Raw genomic sequence first — 20,998 nt, 5'->3', positions numbered from 1 at the left:
TCTTGCAAATATTCTGATGGGGTTTATTCTCAGAAAGATAACGAAGAAAGTTCTTATCTCATAATGTTTTAAGCAGGATATATCAGGTCTGTATACATGGCTTACAGTAAAAGAAAAAGAAAAGAAAAAGAAGAAATGGAATTTTTTTATTTCATAGGATGCAGATAGGCTTTCTATCTGCATGACTAACAAAATATAAAACCTGAGAAGCATCAAACTTAAATGGCAACTTCTGGATGAACTTACAGTACACACACAGTTAGCAACCATCTATTACTCTAAAAATAAAAACACATTCCAGTTAAGAAAAAGGGTCTTTGGAAGCCCACCTGATGTTTAGAGTCCTTCCAATGATATTTGTTTGTGCACATTTTTAGCTTGTATCCTTTGCTAATCATTAGTAAAGACTCGGTGTGGTGAGAACTATGATTCATGTGGGTCTGTTTCAACAATCCACAAAGCAAATGAAAACTTCAGCCTGATATTTCAGAATGAATTTACAGTATTTAAGAAATTTCTCAAAGCTTTGATAGAGTTGCACAATTTAGAAATAGAAAAGTCAGAAATGAAATGGTCAGAAAACAGGAGAAAATGAAACAAGGACTGAGGTAGGTTAGAAATAAATTAGAAAAGAAGATTTGAAAAAAACATCCTGAAACACAGACTAAATGAGAAGGAACATAACAGTGAATAGACTCTATGACTTGTGAGGGGACTAAAGGATGGAAAGATAAAGAGTAGAAGAAAAGAGCAAAAAGATTTAACAGAAAGTCATAAATACGGAAGACAGGAAAAGGGCATCCAAAATATGTATAAATAGGCTCCCTAAAGAAGAAAACAAGATAAATGTGGCAAAACAAATATTTAAAACTGTAAATCAAGAGAGTCAAAAGTAAAAGAGATTTCAATGTATGTATTCAAAAGACACACTATGGACCTGGGAAAACTGACTTAGAATGATCAACACAGATGCATATCTTAGTAAAACTATTGAAAGTTAAGTCTTTGAAAAAATTCCTTTGGGCATTCAGACAAAAATTCCAAATCACTACTAAGGGAGAGAAAAAAAAAAAAGAAAAGAAAATCAGATTGTCATCCAACTTCTGGAGAGCAACATTTTATACTAGAAAACAATGAACGATTATTTGATACTTGTGGGAAAATGTGAGCCAAAGATTTTATATTCAGCCAAACTTTCAATATGTTTGCCATAAAAAATATTATAAACATTTTCAGACTGAAACTAAGTAAATAAATAACCTTTCCTGAAAAATGTACAAGTAAAAAAGCTCCAGACAACCAAAAAATGACTGGAGAACCACGAGCATGTGGTCTGAGGGTGCACATTAAATATATTTAACTATAGAATTTACACTAAAAATTGGGGTTGGGGTATATTATGGATTGAATCATGTCCCCCACAAAGACATGTCAATGTCCTAACAATGGATACTGTGAGAGTAAACCCATATGTAAATAGGATCTTTGAAGATGATTTTGATTAAGGTGAGGTCTAATGAATCAGGGTGCACCTCACTCCAATATGACTGGCTTAACTCACCTATTAAAAGAAAAACATTCTCAGATTGGCTAATAGAGTAAAATCCATTTCTAGACTATATAAAATAGAGACCTAAAAAAAAGATATTCAGATGTTAAAATTAAAGACTGGGAAAAATATATTAGGCAAGTACAAATAAAAAAGAATCAGGGGTTTCCCCATAATGTTGACACCCCTTTTCAATATGAACAAGTTAGGGTGCTCACTGCCTAGACACCCCTGAAGATGGAGAAGGTGATTAAATGAGAGGAAGGGGTAGCAACAGACAAGATAGGATTTAACAAAGGATTATGACTACTGAAACTTATAAATATAAATATGAATATAAATATAAATATATATTAGATGCAAGGTATTAGAATAGCTAGAAGGAAATAACTGAAATGATGCAACTGTAACCTATGACATTCTTTGAAATTTGCTCTATAGCTATTCATTGAACTGTGTTTTGAAAGTCTTCACCTTTCTGTATATACCCTATGTTGCATAATAAAGAAGGAATTGAAACCGTGGAACTGTAACCCATAACATTTTTTGAAATTACCTATATAACTGCTTGTTGAGCCATATTTGAATGTTAACACCTTTCTGTATATATGTTATATTTTACAATAATGGAAATAACTGCAATTGTGGAACTGTAACCCGTTACATTCTTTGAAACTTGCTCTCTAGCTACTTGTTAAATCGTACTTTGAAAGTTATCACTGTCATGTATATATGTTAAAGTTCACAATTAAAAAATGCATAAAAAAAGGAAGCAGGGGTCATGATCTTGATATTATACAGGGTAGAATTCAATGCAAGTAAAAGATTAAATGAGTCAAAACATTATAATACTAAAAACTATAATGTGCAGTAGAGCTAATGCAGATGTAAATATTTATGCAGCAGATAACAAATCAGCACTTTCATAAAGCAGAAACTACAAGATATGAGAGAGATATAACAGGATATGAGAAGAGATATAGACACAGGCAGATAATGTTTTATCTTCTAACTCAGTAAGATAAAACATACTTTCCTTTCAAATGTATATGGAACATTTAGAGAAACTGAAATTATAATAAGTCACAAAGGAAACTTTAATAAGTTCCAACAATGAAGTAATATGGACAGTATTCTTTTATTACAAGGCAGACATATTTGTTAATAACAAATTGAAAATGAAAAAGGCCTTCCCAACTGGGAAAATAAACTGTATATTAAACAATTCCAGAATTAAAGAGAAATACAAAATGACATTTCTGATTTTTGGGGAAATAATAATTATGAAAGGAAGATTTTTCAGAATCTATGGGACACGGCTAAAGCAATGATCTAAAAAAATTCTGAGCCTTAATAACCTATATTATAAAATAAAAATGAATTAAATATTGACTAAAAAGTAGAGAAAGAACTACAAAGTTAGCAGAAAGAAAGCAAAGGGAGGGCTTACTAAAGCTAAAATTGTAACTTAATGAGTCAGAAAGCCAAAAACCAGCAGAACAAATAATAATAATAATAAAGTGGTTCTTTGGGGAAAAGAATCAACAAAGTAGAGAAACCACAAGGTAGCCTAAGTTTTCAAAAAGAAGGATAAATACATAAAACAGATTATAAAGTGGAAGTAACCATCAAACCAGAGGAAGTTTTTCAAAATCATCAGAATAATAGAGTGGTATATGGAAATCCTGTATTTGATGCACAATTGTTCTGGAAACTCACAACTTGTCTAATAAAAAAAAAAAAATCATCAGAAACTACTTTGTCCAACTTAATGCAATAAATTTTAAAACCTGATGAAATAGATAACTTAATCAGAGGAGTTGGTGTACTGAAACTGACCCCAGATGAGATAGAAAGTCTAAAGAGACCAATTATTAGTACAGAAGAAATAAAGTTTTCATAGAGCTTCCCTGCAAGAAGGCACCAGGTCAGGATGATTTCAAATGGGAATTCTATCAAATTGTAAAGATCAAATACTCCAATGCTACTTAAACTTTCCAGGGCATCTATGAAAGAAAGATTCCAAAATATTTTTGTGAGGCACATATAACATTGATAACAACAAGAACAAAAAATTGCACACCAAACTTTCTTGTGAATTTTGATGTAAAAATAATAAGACTTCATTCCCAATAAGTACAATAATACAGAAACCCATGGAAACTTTTATAATGTAAATATAAATGATCTTGCATATTGGGGAAACAATAGAAGCTTTGCTGCACATACCAGGTCCAAGTAAATGGTGCCCACTTGTTCTAGTTTGCTAATGCTGCCAGAGTGCAAAACATCAGAAATGGATTGGCTTTTATAAAGGGGTTTATTTGGTTACACAGGCCATAAAGTGTCCAAGGTAAGACATCAGCAATCGGGTACCTTCACTGGAGGATGGCCAATGGCATCTGGAAAACCTCTGTTAGCTGGGAAGGCACATGGCTGGTGTCTGTTCCAGAGTTCTGGTTTCAAAGTGTCTTTCTCCCAGGACATTCCTCTCTAGGCTTCAGTTTCTCTCCAAAATGTCACTCACAGTTGCTCTTCAAAATATCACTCACAGCTGCACTGAATTCCTTCTGTTTGTCAGCTCATTTATATGGCTCCACTGATCAAGGCCCACCCTGAATGGGTGGGGCCATGCCTCCATGGGAATATCTCATCAGAGTTATCAACTACAGTTGGGTGGGACACATTTCCATGCAAACAACCTAATCCAAACGTTCCAACTTAATCCCCACTAATATGTCTGCCCCACAAGATTGCATCAAAGAATATGGCTTTTTTCTGGGGGACATAATACATTCAAACTGGCACACCACTATTGCTCCAAATTTTACAGGAAATTTACAATCTGAAAGTGGAATGTTTTGCTGTGCCAGATAGCAAGGACCATCAAAGATAAATGCCTATGTCAAAATGACACAAAAGTCAACATGAAGGAACTATCATTAGCCAAAGAAGGGACAATTTGATCAACCAAAGGATAATAAATAATTTGTTTGATACGCACTGAATATACAAAAAATTATGAGTTCAAAATGGCATTCAGAATATTCTCCTTGGACATCAGTGGATGTAACTAAGACACTAGTTCCTTTCTTTGAAATTTGTTCATTAAGAGGAAAGAATTAAACATTTGTCCTGCTATTCTTCTATGAACTATCAGGGAAACCAAAGTGCCCGAGTTGAAAAGGCAAAATCTTTTTTACCAAAGAATTACAGCTAATAAATACAGAATGAAGGATAGAATTCTGCTAACTCTAATGAAATTGGTGATTCAGGCAATTAAATAATGAATGAAAAACCATTAGATTAAAAATTCAACAGAGGTGGTCACCTTTGATTAATCTTAGTATTGCTAAATGTGGGTCTACCAGATATTATGACACAATTCGAAGAACACTAGTCCACTTATGAAGAATTTTTATAAAAAAAAAAAGTTGAATTTGAATCTAATCAAGCTTCTAGGAGTTGGCAAACTTTTTTTGTAAAGGGTCAGATAATAAATATTTTAAGCTTTGCAGGCCATGCTATTGTAACTACTCAACTCTACTGTTGTAGTGAGAAAGCAGCCACAAGACACTAAATAAATGAATGAGCACTGCTTTTCCAGCCAACCAGAGTCTGCTGACTCCTGCTCTAGAGCTAAGTTCCTAGATGGGGAGAGAGATGCCAGTTAAGTTATACCAGAGGGAAACCATCAGAGAAATCCAGACAGATACAAGATCACTGACCCAGTGACCACATAGGCTTGAGAAAATAAATTAAGGGGAAATGGCTCTAAATTCAAATAGACTGAGACATTATCAAGCAACTCTAATATATGGGCCTCAGTTGGACTCTGATTTGAATAAACCAACTATAAAAAGACATTTTGGACACAGCCAAGGAAATTTAATTATGTTTTTTAGATAATATCAAGGAATTATTATAATTTTATTCCATGTGATAATAGTCACACCCACATTGAATTAAGTATTCATTCAGGCTCTGCGCTCTCCAGAGGCTAAAATGGACCTGCAGGTTCAGCTGTACATGGGAAATAAACTAATCTTGAACAAATTTGGAGATACATTAGAAGCTCTTTACTTATCAAGAGGTCCAGTCTAGAAACCTGGTGTCCAGAAAGCCTGGGTAAATTGAGTAAGCAGTAAGTAGCCTTCACTTGTTGTCTTAACATATTCTCAAAGCATCCTCTTTTCCAACTACTTACTATAAATTTACGATGGCTCTTAGAATCTGTGCCAATGGAGCATGGTAAAATATGGAAGCTGGTCAAGAAATCGATCTTTGCTTTGATGTAAAACTGAAGAAAACTCCAACAGCATGCTTTTTGTATCTTTCTATTAGATAAAATGAAAACATGAGAAAAGTCACATATAAGAATACGTAGCTACTTAATGAATGATCACCTTTAAAAATGTCAGAAGAGAAATTTCATCCTTATTCTTTGGGTTAGGAGACCACAGGGAGAAATCAATAATACCATGGAACTTAATTATATAACTGTGACATTATTAATAGAAGACAATTTCAATCTTTAACAGGAAATGGAAATAGACATACTAACATCATTTACTCTGAAGCCAAACTTCTATCTATAGGTAAAATTAAGAGTTTTCATCATTGGAATATATCCAGGCAGTAGTGACACCTTGACATGAGTTAATATTTCAAAATATGTACACTGTGCTCATCTACCTTGACAAGCTCTGCCAACTGCTGCCCTCCTGGCAGCCCCCAAAGGACCAATACCTGGAATGATCTTGCTTTTAGAGCTATACCTGTTATAATATGCTTTTAGGTAGGATAAATGTGTAATGAGTACAAGTTTGCCAACACTCTGCACGTAAGGTCATGTGTATATCAGTAAATAAATGCAACTTGTAAATGAGGGTTTCCTTTTCACTTGGAATCCACAGGCATTAGAACATGATTGAGGAAGATAAACTAGCAGTGAATGGTGTGAGGTGTAGTGGAGGCATGCTTGTAACCTTGGCCTTGTAACATCTGCATGCTAATATCGCTCCATCAGCAGACAGCAAATGCCCTGAGGGCAGGTCCCACCTCTTTTTCCCATACTTCGGTACCATTCAGTGCCTTTAGGGTATGATGGTGCCCAATCATCATCTACCGAGTTGACGTAAACTGAATCCTGACAAACGCTGCCCCGTGGTTGACCATCTCCCTTTATTGTCAGATTTTAAGGGCATTAATATTGAAACAAATCAAAATCTTTCTAATGTCAACTATGGAAAGACAAGACAGCTGTAATTAAAGCAGATGTGAGAGGGGGATTATTTAATTACCCCTGTATAGTATGCACGACTTAAATATTATTAAGATATCTTAAATTGAGCTTTGTTAAACATATTATTTAGATTATAAGAGAGATAAATTCAGCTGATGTTTAATCGTTAATAATAAACAGCAAAGGCAAAAATAATGTGGTTTGTAAAAATCTTAAAAAGTCAAATTAACCTCTAACACAAGGTTAATTCTTGCGCTGGAGTAATGCCTTTTCCAGGGGAATGATTTTATATTGAGTGGATCCTTGCTGTTTATAGGCTTACTTCTCTTGAGGATTTAAAGACATGAATCAGCAAGCTTTATAATATAATGCAGCTTAATTGCTTTTACTTTTAAGGAGAAACCTTGGTCTGAGTTTCTTGTTTTTTTGTTTTTTTGTTTTTTACCTTTTCCCAACAGAACCCTTAGCAAATACTTTCATGGTTGATGGCCTGGTAGGTCAAAACGACTTTTCCTGAAATTCCAGTACTGTTACCAGACAAAGGCAGTGGATTCTCTGCCTGATGCACTCAAATGACCAATTCCTGAGACACCGGGATTTCAAAGAGAGAAAGAGTTTATTGCTAGGTGCAAAGCAGGAGAGCAGATGGCTTATCAGCCCCAGAACTGGTCTCTTCAAACTGCAGTAATTCTGATAGTTTTATAGCATCAAAAGATGGGCAGATTTTAGGATAATGAGCACAAAGGCTCCAGATGATATAATTAGAGGTGATCTAATTATTGAGCACGCACAAACTGATTACATGCTTAGTCACAGAATGTATATAAGAAAATAGCAGCCTTAATATAATGGTGGGCATGATTTTTGGTATTTATAATGAGGTATAGGTCACTTATAGTTTAAAGCCTAAGCTACTTCACATATCAGGTGGGCCCATTTTGGTTAGATCCAGCTTCGGTTATCAAAATAACTTTGGAATTTGGATGGTTTAGTTCTGGGTTGACCCAAGGCCATTCATTAATAACAATTAGGGGCTGTCTTTAGTGATCACAAGATTACAAAGTCCAAAAACCAGATAAAATGGGTACAAGCGGGGATCGGTCACAAGGTTTTTACAATCACAAGGGCACAAGATAAAGGTTATGCAATCATTATCAGAGATCAAGGCAGCTGGATTACAGTTCAGAGATTTCAGGTATTTCCCTGTGTCTATGCTAATACACCAGAAAATAAACAGGAATATCTATGTAATGATTCAGTAATCATAATCATTCCTTAAATCCTAACTTGTCGATTAACAGTAAGATACTTCTTGTGTATGTGTGCGTATTGTGTGTGTGTCTGTGTGTGTTTACCATCTTTATTGAGATATAATTCACATATCATAAAATTCACAAATTTAAAATGCACAATTCAGTGGGTTTTAGTCCAATAGAAATTTTGAATTATCTTTTGTCAAAAGTAGCAGCGGTTTAATGACAGTTTGGCATATTTCTCCATTCTTTTGGCCTCAAGTTTTCTCCTTTACAATGAACAGCTTCATATTTCCAGGATTTATCAGGGCACTAAACCAAAGACTTTTAAGAATCAATCAATTGGCACATGCCATTGAATAACTAAGTGCTCAGAACTGGAAAGAAACAACTGACATATAAACAAGCAAAGCCCTTTGTTTCCTGTATTCTCTATACATTGAGTGAAATCGAGAAGATAACCCAGCACAGCATCATACATTTAAAAGGTTCAGTAAATGTGGGCTCCCTTTCTTGCTTCCCCAGCCCCACCCCTACCCTCAATTCCATAAGACAGAGTGAAAAAAGATTATGAGCAAAGTTCTGAGTTATGAATGGGACAAAAGGACCTATGCATCCAGAAAGCTATGGAGGGAGTGGGCTAAACTGGTGTAAATGTCTCCAGTCATCCCAGCAAATTGGGCTCATGGGTGGATCACTGCCCCCTCCCATAACTGCCCCCTCCCATAACTACAAAGCTCCCCTTTGGGGGTAGCACACTCTGCTGGTTTGGATATAGTATGTCCCCTAAAACTCCATGTTCTTCAATGCAATCTTGTGGGGGCAGAAGTATTAGTGTTGATTAGATTGGAATTCTTTGATTGTTTCCATGGAGATGTGACTCAATCGACTGTGAGTGAAACATTTGATTGGATAATTTCCATGGAGGTGTTACCCCGCCCATTCAGGGTGGGTGTTAATTGGATCACTGGACTGGTATAAAGGAGTTCACAGACAGAAGGACCTCAGAGCAACTGAGAATGACATTTTGGGGAGGAGCTGCAGCTGAGAGACATTTTGAAGGCAGCTGCTGGAAGCTGACACCGACATTTTGGAGAATGCCTTTTTGAAATGCAACCTGCTTGCAAGCAGAAGCCAGCCACATGCCTTTTGAGCTAACAGAGTTTTTCTGTACGCCAATGGCCTTCCTCCAGTGAGGTTACCCTATTGCTGATGCCTTACCTTGGACATTTTATGGCCTTAAGACTGTAATTTTGTAACCAAATAAAACCCCTTTGTAAAAGCCACTCCATTTCTGGTATTTTGCAAAAAGGCAGAATTAGCAAACCGGAACACACACATTTTTCAGAGGGGAGAATTATGAGAGGGAGAAATAAAGAGAGGTCCTTCTCTTCATGCCCGAGAAACACATGCAGACAGGTTACATTCTGAATTCATAAACTGATCTCAGAACTTTATTTTTTTATTCTTCCAAGTAAGAAAATCTGAAAAGAACTTAACATCAAGAGTTACACGGAAAAATGCAATAAAAGCGTTGCTGGAAGCATTGTCTTGTTTACGTGCTTTTTCTCACTTTAATGCCTCGGAAATATTTTCAATAAGCAGCCTAAAAGAAGAATATGCATGCTTCTAGAAAATGACTCTTATTCTCCAATTTAAAATGAATTTATCATCTGAAAACAACCTGCTATTTAATAGAAAAGGCAAAATGTTTTCTCTCAGGCGGCAACCTGTTTTTTTCTTAAGGAAGACAACTTCGTCAGAGTCTATGCCTACAAGTGAAAGAACTTTCTGTTGTCCAATACTATTTCCTGCAGGCAGAGTCCCCTGATGCAAGTGATGGAAAGAGCTAAGTCAACAGCCCTCTAGCCAGAGGCTTGGTAGAGAGAATATTCTGCTTGTCCAATTATTCCCTGCTTTTCAAATGGATGAATACTTTTTTTTTCTCTGAGGGTGCACAGGAGTCAAAAGAGAGTGCTTTGGCTTCACTGAGAAATCCGCAAATATTTCTCAGAATTTGTTAGCATGGATGGCGCCAGCAAAACAGAACTAGGCAGTCCCTTGGAAACCGGATATTCTTACTGAACGTTCAATTTACATCGGTTCCTCTAGAATCACATCTGCCTTCCAGCTATAGTAAATTTTACTCCTGTGAAAGAAAAGAGACCCCACAAGGAACAATATATGCTGAACACGTTTGCTTCAGTTTTCAGTCTACATTTTTCCAGGGTGAGCACTCAGGCAGGACTAAACAAAGAGACGCAGTCCTGGTCGACACAGAGAACATATTTGGTGTTTTCTGATGCCAAAAAACACCAAAGGATTAGGTGCTAGAATGGAAAATGAGTTTCTCCATTTCCTGATTACTTTCACAGGTGTTTTTATTATCTTTTGCTTTCCTCTTATAAAGCACAAACACACCAAGAGAAGTTATGGGGCTCCTTACTTTACCTTACAATAACCTCTATTTCTTGGTTTTTGACAAGAATGACTACATTAAGTGCTTGGAACTCCCTGCTGCAGGATTCAGGCAGGAACTGGAAATGTGGTTAGGTGAAGCATGGCAGGGTGAGCTTGGCCAGCAAACACATGACGATCAGGAAAGTTATAAGCCACCAGAATCAAGATCTCATGAGAAAATCCAGCAATAACTCTTTTTAAATGGACAAAAGTCAGGAAATAGGTCCTTTCCTCACAAATGTGAGATAACCCAACAGCTTTTTATATTCCTGTGATCACGGAGCCCCACTTGCCAATTCCAACATTTGAGTAACTACGAATGTGAGTGCCTGGGGTCAGTGCAAGCCTCTGGACGGCCTTGCAAGGCACAAATGCCTGCATTTCCAATGTTTTGAGAAATGAGGACATCATTGTAATAATTCCAGATAAAATCTTGCCTCCAGTTACCAACTTTAGCACAATATGATGGGAAATGAGCAAAAGGAATAGGGGGTGACTTATGGCAAACAGAGAGCTCCATTCAACCAGAGGGGTTGGGTTCTCAGCTAGCAAGCAACAGCCGTCTTCCAGATGTATAAAATTCCAATTGGCTGCTGGTCACAGTTTTTTGTGTTTTTTTTTACTGTTATGCATATGTCAATGTCATTCAAAGCAGTGACCCTCAGATACAAGGGGATCATTTTATAATATTGATATTTAACAATATTTAGGTACATGTTAATGATTAGAAAAGCACAAAATATTTCGTATTACAAATATTTTATTTTTATATATTTATATTGTGTATAAATGTGTCTATATTTCATATAAATGTATCTATATTTCATATAAATACATATTTATATTTCATATAAATATATATTTTATATGAACTATATATTTTATATAAATATATTTATATTTTATATGAACTATATTTGCAGTATACATTTTACATCTTAAACTTTCTATGCTTTTTTAATTATTAACATTTACCTAAGTATTATTAAATTTATTACAAACTTAAGATTTTCCCTGATAGTGAGACTAGTTGTGTAAAAACTAGTAAATCTTTCACACATTCCCATTTGGGATTTAGGATTTGCATAATAGGTTTGTGGAGTATAAGCAGAAGAATACATAAGCCAGATGTATTTAGCAATTAAGCAAATCCCTCCTATGCAGACGGATACTGATTTCTGCAAAGTCTATAAGTGAGTAAGCCAGGAATGGATGTGCAGCAATGCATGGGAGGTACATGAGTTAGATGACAAGATCATCTGAAATGTGTGCCAGAGGGTGTGGACTCTCCTCTGGATTCCTCCACCAGCTACCAGGGTGATCTTGGCCATGCGACTTAAACATTTATTGGGTGCCATGAAGACTTTGCACATCAGAGGTGATGCAAAGACAGAGACGATCTGGTCCCAGCCCATAACGAGTATATGAGCTGGTGGTGAAGCTAAGACATGTATCATGATTACCACATGGCAGAAGGAGACATACTTTTGGAAAGGTGCAAACCAAGCACAATGAGAACTGGGATAAAGACGTGGTTACTTTCTGCCTGGGGAGGAGAGAGACAGAAAGAAGGTTTAAGGAAGAGTGGCATTTGAATTGAGCCTTACAGAACAGATAAGATGTTAACAAGGAAGCTGAAAAATAGAGGGTCTCTCAGGAAGCAGAGGCAAGCAGGGCATTTTGGAAGCCTGACATAGTGCCAAGGATAGAGTTATCATGGGGTGCAGGAGCGGGTACAGTAGAAGAAAAGCTGGAAAGTTCAAACTAAAACCCACAGTTCTCAGGCTGAATTCAGCTCATCACTGTTTTTAGCCTGCATAGAACACACCGGGTCACCCTAATCCCCAACGCTCTCTTTTTGGTGTCACACCCACCCACCCACTGGCCTTCTTCATTTACATCATCTGACCGGCTCTGCAGATGTTTGAGTTTGTGAGGCTTGTAATAAGAATTCATAATTAGCAAGATAAGTTTATATAGTACTTTCTAAAGAATTGGGCGGGCCAATGACAGTTGAGTCAGGAATTATGATCACAGCTGCATCTCAGAAAAAAGTCTCTGGCAGCACCGTTGGGGGTGGGAAAGGAAAGAGGGACAATAACTGAGAAAGAGAGATGGTTGTTAAGAGGCAAAAATCTGGGGAACAGACAAGAAGGCCCACACTATGGCAGTGGAATAGAGACAAAGGAGAGAGTCAGATTTCAAGAAAAAGTTCAGAAGTGACTTCACAGTCAACAGAATAATCTGGTGTGTGTATGTGTAATCTATCACGAATTTAGGCTTTATAGCATCAGCACCTAGATGTGTGTTGACGTTACTTACAGAACAAAAGTAATGGCCCAGAGTTGGAGCAGAGGGTAATGTATTCAGTTCAGCATATGGTGACTCTGAAGAGCATATAGAACACTGGAGTAGGAAAGTCCACAGAAGTGGTTCTTAACCAGGGATGATCCCCACCCATCCCCCAGTCCTATCCCAGGGATCATTTTGCGAGGTCTGGAAACATTTTGGGTTGTTATAATGGGAAGGGAGGTTGCTCCTGGCATCTGATGGGGAGAGGCCAGGGATGCTGTTGCACATTCAGTAACGCACAGGACAGCCCCCCCCACAACACAGAATCTTCCAACCCAAAATGTCAATAATGCCCAGATTGAGAAATGCTTGTCTAGAAGTAGTAAGAACTTCAAATATGGAGCTTCAGAAAGTAGGAATGGATAGAGATGAGAACTTCTAGCCACCCAGATTGCAGTGATAGATACGATAGTGAATTAACCACTGAAAGTGTATGGAAAGGAAAGAGAAGCTGGTGGCAGATAATATCACCTCACTGGTAAAATGAGTTCACCGGGGCAAGATAATGTCGGAAGTCCTTTTTATATCCAAAATGCTATGTTTTGATGAATGTTCTCAGCAAGGGCACACCCAAGAAGACAGACATGGATGAGGCTGCAAATCATGGAGCAGACCAGTCAGTTACAGACATTCAGAAAACCTAACATTGAATCTGTGGCAGGGAAATAGCATACATAGTCTAAGATTTTCTCCGTCAGATTTGGTATAATTTGGTCACAGAACCATCCTACTGGGAGACAATCAAAAAATAGAAGGAGAGAGGAGAAAAGAAAAGAAGGGCAGGGGAAGGTAAAGGAAAAGAAAGGAGAAACGAGGTGGAAAGGGAAAACAATGATAAGGCATGTGTGCCGGTTTGAATGTATTATGTCCCCCCAGAAAAGGCCTTATTCTTTGATGCAATCTTGTGGGGCAGACATATTAGTGGGGATTAAGTTGGAATGTTTGGATTAGGTTGTTTCCATGAAAATATGCCCCACCCAACTGCAGGTGATAACACTGATGAGATAATTTCCATGGAGGTGTGGCCCCATCCATTCAAAGTGGGCCTTGATCAGTGAAGCCATACAAATGGGCTGACAAACAGAAAGAACTCAGTGCAGTGCAGCTGTGAGTGACATTTTGAAGAGGAGCTACAGCCAAGAGGGACACTTTGAAGAAACCACAGGAGCTGCAGATGAGAGACAGTCTGAAGATGGCCATCGAAAGCAGACTCTTGCTCCAGAGAAGCTAAGAGAGGACAAATACCCCAAGTGCAACCAAGAGTGACATTTTTGAGGAACTGCAGCCTAGAGAGGAACGTCCTGGGAGAAAGTCATTTTGAAAACAGAATTTTGGAGCAGATGCCAGCCACATGCCTTCCCAGCTAACAGAGGTTTTCCGGACACCATTGGCCATCCTCCAGTTAAGGTACCTGATTGCTGATGTGTTACCTTGGACACATTATGGCCTTAAGAGTGTAGCTGTGTAACCAAATACACCCCCTTTTATAAAAGCCAATCCATCTCTGGTGTTCTGCATTCTGGCAGCATTAGCAAACTAGAACAGCATGAAAATGCAAGAGAAGGGGAGGGGAGGGGAGGGGAGGGGAGGGGAAAGGAAAACTGTGAAGACATCCTCCAGAAGGCTGACGGAATGTGGTGTGAGTACAGTTCTGAGGAGAGAGACTAGTGGCCAATCTCAATCATTTTGAGAGACTGTGATAGTGGAATATTCCATGGACAGCAAAATCTGCTTCTTGAACAGTATCAGCACAGTTATTCAAAAGCCCTATTAATATAAAATGGCAAAAAAGCAGCCAACACCTTGGACAATTTGCCAGCACTTCAGTTCATTTTTCTGTGCCTCTGCTCCAGGGGGCTTGGCAGGTATGGGGGTCCCAGGAGCCAGACCAGAGAGGGGCAGTGTGGGGCATTCTGAAGTGATGCAGACAACGGGGAGCCTGGGATTGCTAAGGCTGAGAAGACGGTTCTTCCCATTCCAGTTGTGATGAAACCCACAAAGACAAGGTGTACCTGGAAACAAAAGTCTATGGCAGCAAACCAAGGAGGGATCTCTGCGCATGAAAGAGTGTGTTCAGGAGAGGAAGCAATAGAAGGTGCCAGAGTCAAAAGGATCTTGAATTCAAATCTTGGCTCCATCATTTGCTAGCTCTCTGCTTTTTTGCAAGTAGCAGATGTCTCTGAGATACCGCTTTCCGTTACAAGGTGAATGATAATATGCTGTTTCCCAGGAAGTGCCATGGGGAGGAAGTGAGATGATATATGTGAAACCTTAAACACTGGCTGGTGAAAGATCAAGACTCTATGGGGGGGGGGGGGGTGCTGCCATTGAATAATGTCTAAATGCTATCACTTATCACTTTAAGCAATTACTGAAAAAGAAAGGACTCCCAGTTCATCGTAACCCAAACAAAATACACTAAAGAAGGCAACAGGTTTGAAAACAGAAATCTTCATTTTCTAAAATAAGCAAGTAACTTTTGTGGATTCACGGAACTGAGAGTGGCCTCCAGAATGCTCTGGTCAAATTTCTCATTTTACTGATGGGAATATTGGAGAAGGAAAGGAAAAGGCTACTGTGATTTGGATGGACCTACTCCAAAAATAGTTTTTTTAAAAAACTTTTTATTGTAGTGACATATATACTACTCCAAATTTCCATTTTAACCACTTTCAAGTATACAACTCCACTTTCAAGTATACAACTCAGTGGTATTGAGTACATTCATCATATTGTGCTACCATCACCATCAAAAAAATTTTGATTAACAGAGGTTATTCATCACTTTCATATAAGACAAAATGAAGGTAGATTTAGAAAACTACAGCTCATAGTTGGAAAAGAATGTAGAATAAAGGTCCTCCGAGCAGATGTCTAACAGAAAGTTATCCTTAGTTTTCTGTGGACTTGAGAAGCCCACATCACCCAAATTTACCCATTTGTAAAGTAAACATACCTTACGAAGTTCCCTAAAGTTTCACCGAGTACTGAATAATACAACTTCATGAATAATCTGCTGATTGCAGAGGAAGTGCTCACCCCAGCTACAGCCAGGTCACTCACCTGTCTAGCAGCAAGTTAGGAGCAAAATGGAGCTTTCCCGGATGCTCCATTGAGCGCCAGACGAGGCCAATCATCAGGATCTCCAGCCAAGCACATTCCAGAAGGTGGACCTGATCATGGAGGGACAAATCCACAAAGCCTGGAACAAGTTAAGAAAACAAGTATGCATTACTGTCAAAATTAATGCAACCAAGGATTTGAGCCAGTATGGTCTATTTTCCATTCAGTGGAATTAAGTGTAACAGAAGCAAACTTTACGGGGAAGTCAAGTGACTGTTTTCTTTTTTTAAACCTAGCTATATCAGTGAATTTCAATGCAATAATATGTTTCTTAATTCCTTAATAGTACTTCGACAGACAATACGCTAACTTATGCAATTCACCTTTCTATGATGTTTTGTTGTTAAATAGTGTTAAAACTTGTATGATTTCTACTTAGACATTTCTAATAACCATATGTGACTATTATTATTCATTTGTGTTTCAGCTGAAGATACTGAGGTGCAAGAAATTTAAATTACTGCTTTTAACTATACAGGAATGCGAGCAAAGGCAAAACTCAGGTCACTAAATTTCTGTTTCTTTACCTAGTCACTAATCCATACTCTTTTTTCATTCTGGGTAAAATAAAGATTAATGAAATAGCACATGCAATTCACTTGGGGAGAATGAGCCTCATGGCATACAAGATGACATTATCATTTCTTCTGGAACTAGCCATTCAAATTTTTATGGTTGATTTGTAGATTACAGCTTTTCCAATCATCACTGATGGAACGGTGGATGACTGTTAGTAAGAATAAGAAAAGAAGAGGATAAGGAAGAAGGAGAAGAAGGAAGGAGGAGGAGGAGGAGGAGAAAAAGACCATGATGACAAATTTATTGAACCCTTACTATGGGTTAGAAGCAATGCCAAGTGCTTCTTGCACACAACTTCTTTTCATCTCTAATACAAGAACCCTAAGAAGTAGGAACTGATATCCCACTTTACAGATAAGGAAATAGATGCTCAAAGAGCCTACATAATTTGTTAAGGTCAGAGATGGGAGTATAATCTCTGACTGTAGAACATGACTCTTGACCACCATTGTCTCTACCTCTTATGAACTCCAGTTAATTACAGAATTTGGAACACGTGACCAAACACCCAACCATACAAATGACAATTTGCCAGAGTGACTAGAGCATTAAGCAAACAAAATGTTCATAAGGCTTGCTGCCTTCCAAATCAGTTCCCTGATCTTTTGCCTTAATTTATCCCATCACAATCTATTTCTTTTCTCTCTTCCTTCCCTCAACCATCTTTTCCCTCTTATCCATGAGGATGGCTCTAGGAAATTCCATTTTTTCTATGGTATCTCCCTTCTATTCTTTATCTTCTCTAATATTGCATTTTCATTAGCTATCTGTGCTTGCATTTATTAAAAAGCAAATCATAAGTTTATTTCCTTAAACAGTCAAGTACTGATGATTTGCACACTAGATGTTTCTTTGTAGGGGCCTCAGAAACACAACATGCTCATCATCAGACAATTAGCTCATGTTTCTTATATGCTTAAACGCCATCTTTCTCCTAGTATTTACCTCCAAATAGGTGATAATTCACCTAGAGAAATCCAAGCGAAAGACAGACCTCAGGTCTATGCCTTCTCTCTCTCCGTCTTCGCATAATCAAGTTTTGTCAATCTATCTTAGAAGTAACTCTCAAATTCTTCCTCTCCATTCCTGTGGTTAACATATTAATTGAGTTCCCAAGAGTCTCCTACCTTTTTGTCTGGCTTCTTTAACTCAGCAGAATGATTTTGAGATTTATCCCTGTTGTTGTAAGTATGAACACTGGATTCATTTTATTATTGAGTGGCATTCCATTGTATGGAATTTGTTTATCCTTTCATTGGTCATTTGAGTTGTTTCTAGTTTGGGGCTCTGGCAAATAAAGCTGTTATGATTATCCATGCACAGGTTTTTGGATGGAAACTTGCTTCCATTACTCTTGCGGTAAATAGTTAAGAGTGGGATGGCTGGATAACATGGTAGGTCTATGTTTAACATTTTAAGTAACTGCCAAACAGTTTTCAAAAGTGGTTGTTCAATTCTACATTTCCATCAGTAATATATGAGAGTACCAGTTTCTCCACAACCCTGTCAATACTTGATATGGTCAGTCTTTTTAATTTTAGTGCTCTAATAGACATATAGAGAAATCAAACTGCAGTTTTAATTTGCATTTCCCTAATGACTAATGATGTTGAGAATCTTTTCACGTTTCTAACCGATCATCTTATCACACTATATTCAGATGAATTATGCATGAATCTGTAAATCCTGCTAGATTGTGTACTCATGCACAAAATTCATGACTCTTATCAAATTCAGCTTGGATTTATTGCATCTTTCACAACGTGACTCAACCATGCCAAGGATTAAAACAATTCAGCCTTTATCAGAGCAGAGGTCTTTTTGATGGAAAGCGTGGGTTCAATCACATAACGCAGAGTTTGCAAATGAAGAAATGAGAAAGTAGACTGCTTGCTTTATTCATAAGAAAACTAAAGGATTAAAAAGTGGTGATTTGGTCCAAACAATTTAAAGCAAGGACTCTAACAGACACTTGTACACCAGTGTTCACAGCAGCATTATTCACAATAGTCAAAAGGTGAAAGCAACCTAAATGCCCATTGACAGATGAATGGCTAAACAAAATGCAGTATAACCATACATGGAATATGACTCAATCATAAAAAGGAATGAAGCTCTGATACATGATACAAAATGATACAATATGGTGAACCTTGAAGGGAGAATGTAGAATAAGTATGCATAAGTTGCATAAGTTGCATAAGTATGATTTCACTTATATCAAATGTCCAGATTAAGCATTTATCTTAATAAAGATAAGTTATTTTTAACTTATCTTTAGATAAATTAGAGATTACCAGGGATGAGAGAAAGGGGGATGGGGAGCTTTTGCTTAATGGCTACATAGTTTCCGTTTGGGGCGAGGAAAAAGTTTTGGTAATGGATGATGGTGATGGTAGCACAATACTGTGAATGTAATTAATGCCACTGAACTGTACACTTAAAATGGTTAAAAATGGCAAGTTTTATGTTATTATGTTACTAGAATAAAATTTAAAAACAAAAAAACTGATTTGGTTTCATACCCCGTAGAGGGAAAAAAGGAACAGGTTTCTCTAGAACCTACAGCTATTGGCCCAGAGAGGGCATTAGGTCAAAGTGGCCTAGCTTTGCTCTGGGAGAAACAGAGAACCATCACTTGGAGACAGCAGGAAATGGTCCTCTTTCTCGGTGTCCAGTGACCAAGGGGATAAACCAAATCGAAGGAGCAGTACTTAAAGTGAAAGCTCTCAAGGAAGTTTTAATTCTCTAAGATTTCACCCCAATCTTTTAGGCCAACTCTCAGAATAGTAATGTAGATTTATATTGCAAATTAAACTCATTTTCAGAAATGTTAACATTCAAAAGTGAGGCTTTTGCTCTCTCTTCTCCTGACATTCACTGTTTTTTTTTTTGGGGGGGGGGGGGATGTAATCATATGATACTATCACCCATTATGAAACCTACACCAGATTATTCAATACCCTACATCAACCTCAGAAAATGAGACAGTAAAAAAGAGAGAGAGAGAGAGAGAGAGAGAGAGAGACAGGATGGGGTTAAAAAAAAAAAAAAAAAAAAAAAGAGGGAGACAGGCTGGGGTTTGGGAATGTCCCACGCAGTTCTCAGTGGTTTGGACATCCAAGAACTGCAGCTGGCCCTGTAAACCATCAATTTTGGAAAATCAAAGGAGCACTTTCTGGTAGCAACTTTACATATTAACTGAATCATGCTTTTAAATTCTCACTTCACAACATCAGTGCTATTGAAGTTCGACAGTTTTAGTGGCTTTTTTGGGAGCCTAAGAAGCTCACCAGAACCATTTGTTTCACACAAGTATGGTGATTATGAAATCTGTCTGAAGAATGTAACAGTTTTCTGTCAGAGTCCAGAAATATTGCTGGGTACTTCTGCTGAAATTTTGTAGGACTCACAGAAAGAAAGAGTCTGTTTAACTACCTTTCCCAGCTAAGCAAATGGCCACTCCACAGTATCTTCTGTGAGTTCTTGGAGTAGGGTTAGGGATGGGAGAGAGATGTGGAAAGAAAAATATCATTTAATCCTCAGTGAACATGACAACTAGGAAAGGAAGCCATAATAGGAGAACCTCCTTTCTTGCAACGTACTGCCCTAGACTTTACGTTAACCACAGAGAAATAAATGCCCATTAATACTTTCAATTCATAACTAAAGAGGAAAAATAATGCAACACATCTCACAGCAAAAAAAAAAACAAAAAAAAACAAAAAAAAAAAAACAGCTACCTATAGATGTCAAGTTTCTGTCCCTTGGCTTATCTTCCTAATGAACATGAAGAATGATCTAATATGCAATTTCTAAAGGATCTGATAATAACAACTCAGAGACATTCAAAAGTAAATCCCCAGTCTTTCTTGGACACTGGAAAGTTTTGCCAAAATGAAAATGGTGCTAGCAGCTCCTACTGGGTGGAGTGGAGGCGTCAGTAACAGATATTTTCACAGGTGACCCAGTGACAGTGGACCTCTCCCCATCACGTGAGGACCCCCATGTCAATGACAAGGACACCAGTGGGACAGAATATACACCCACCAGTGGGACAGAATATACACCTAAAATACAGTGACAATAGTTTATTGGGACTAGATGAAATCAGATGCTCAGAAATCTCACAAAATAAAATTTTTAAAAAAGAAAACAGCTCTTTTTCTCTGTTCTACATTCACAGGTCTAGTAATAGAATAACCAGAGATAGAACATACTGGAAATAGAAATGCCTCAAGTCCCACTCCTTACCTCTGGTACTGGGTAACAACCTAGCTAATGAGGTGGAGGGATGTCTGTATCTTAGAAAAAGACACACCTTCCCAGACATTCAACAGGCTTGGGATTTCCAACTTCTCCACCAAGCAAGGACCTTCCTGCCTCTGTCCCGAGTTATCTGCCTTTCCTCCAAGATATTTTAACTTAGTTTTGACT

The 20,998-nt window shown here is 37.6% G+C and overlaps 1 protein-coding gene across 4 annotated transcripts in view; it reads right to left on the bottom strand.

Moving 5' to 3' along the window:
* Positions 1-20,998, bottom strand: part of ESR1 (estrogen receptor 1) — a 388,242-nt gene that overhangs the window by 62,443 nt on the left and 304,801 nt on the right. For all 4 annotated transcript variants that reach the window (XM_037819617.1, XM_037819644.1, XM_037819633.1 and 1 more), the window contains exon 6: positions 15,923-16,061. In XM_037819617.1, coding sequence (XP_037675545.1) covers positions 15,923-16,061 — 139 coding nt within the window. The remainder of the gene's footprint in view (positions 1-15,922; positions 16,062-20,998) is intronic.

Source organism: Choloepus didactylus, chromosome 2 (assembly GCF_015220235.1).
Source record: "Choloepus didactylus isolate mChoDid1 chromosome 2, mChoDid1.pri, whole genome shotgun sequence".
Classification (NCBI taxonomy): domain Eukaryota; kingdom Metazoa; phylum Chordata; class Mammalia; order Pilosa; family Megalonychidae; genus Choloepus; species Choloepus didactylus.
This window is presented reverse-complemented; position numbering and strand designations above follow the sequence as displayed.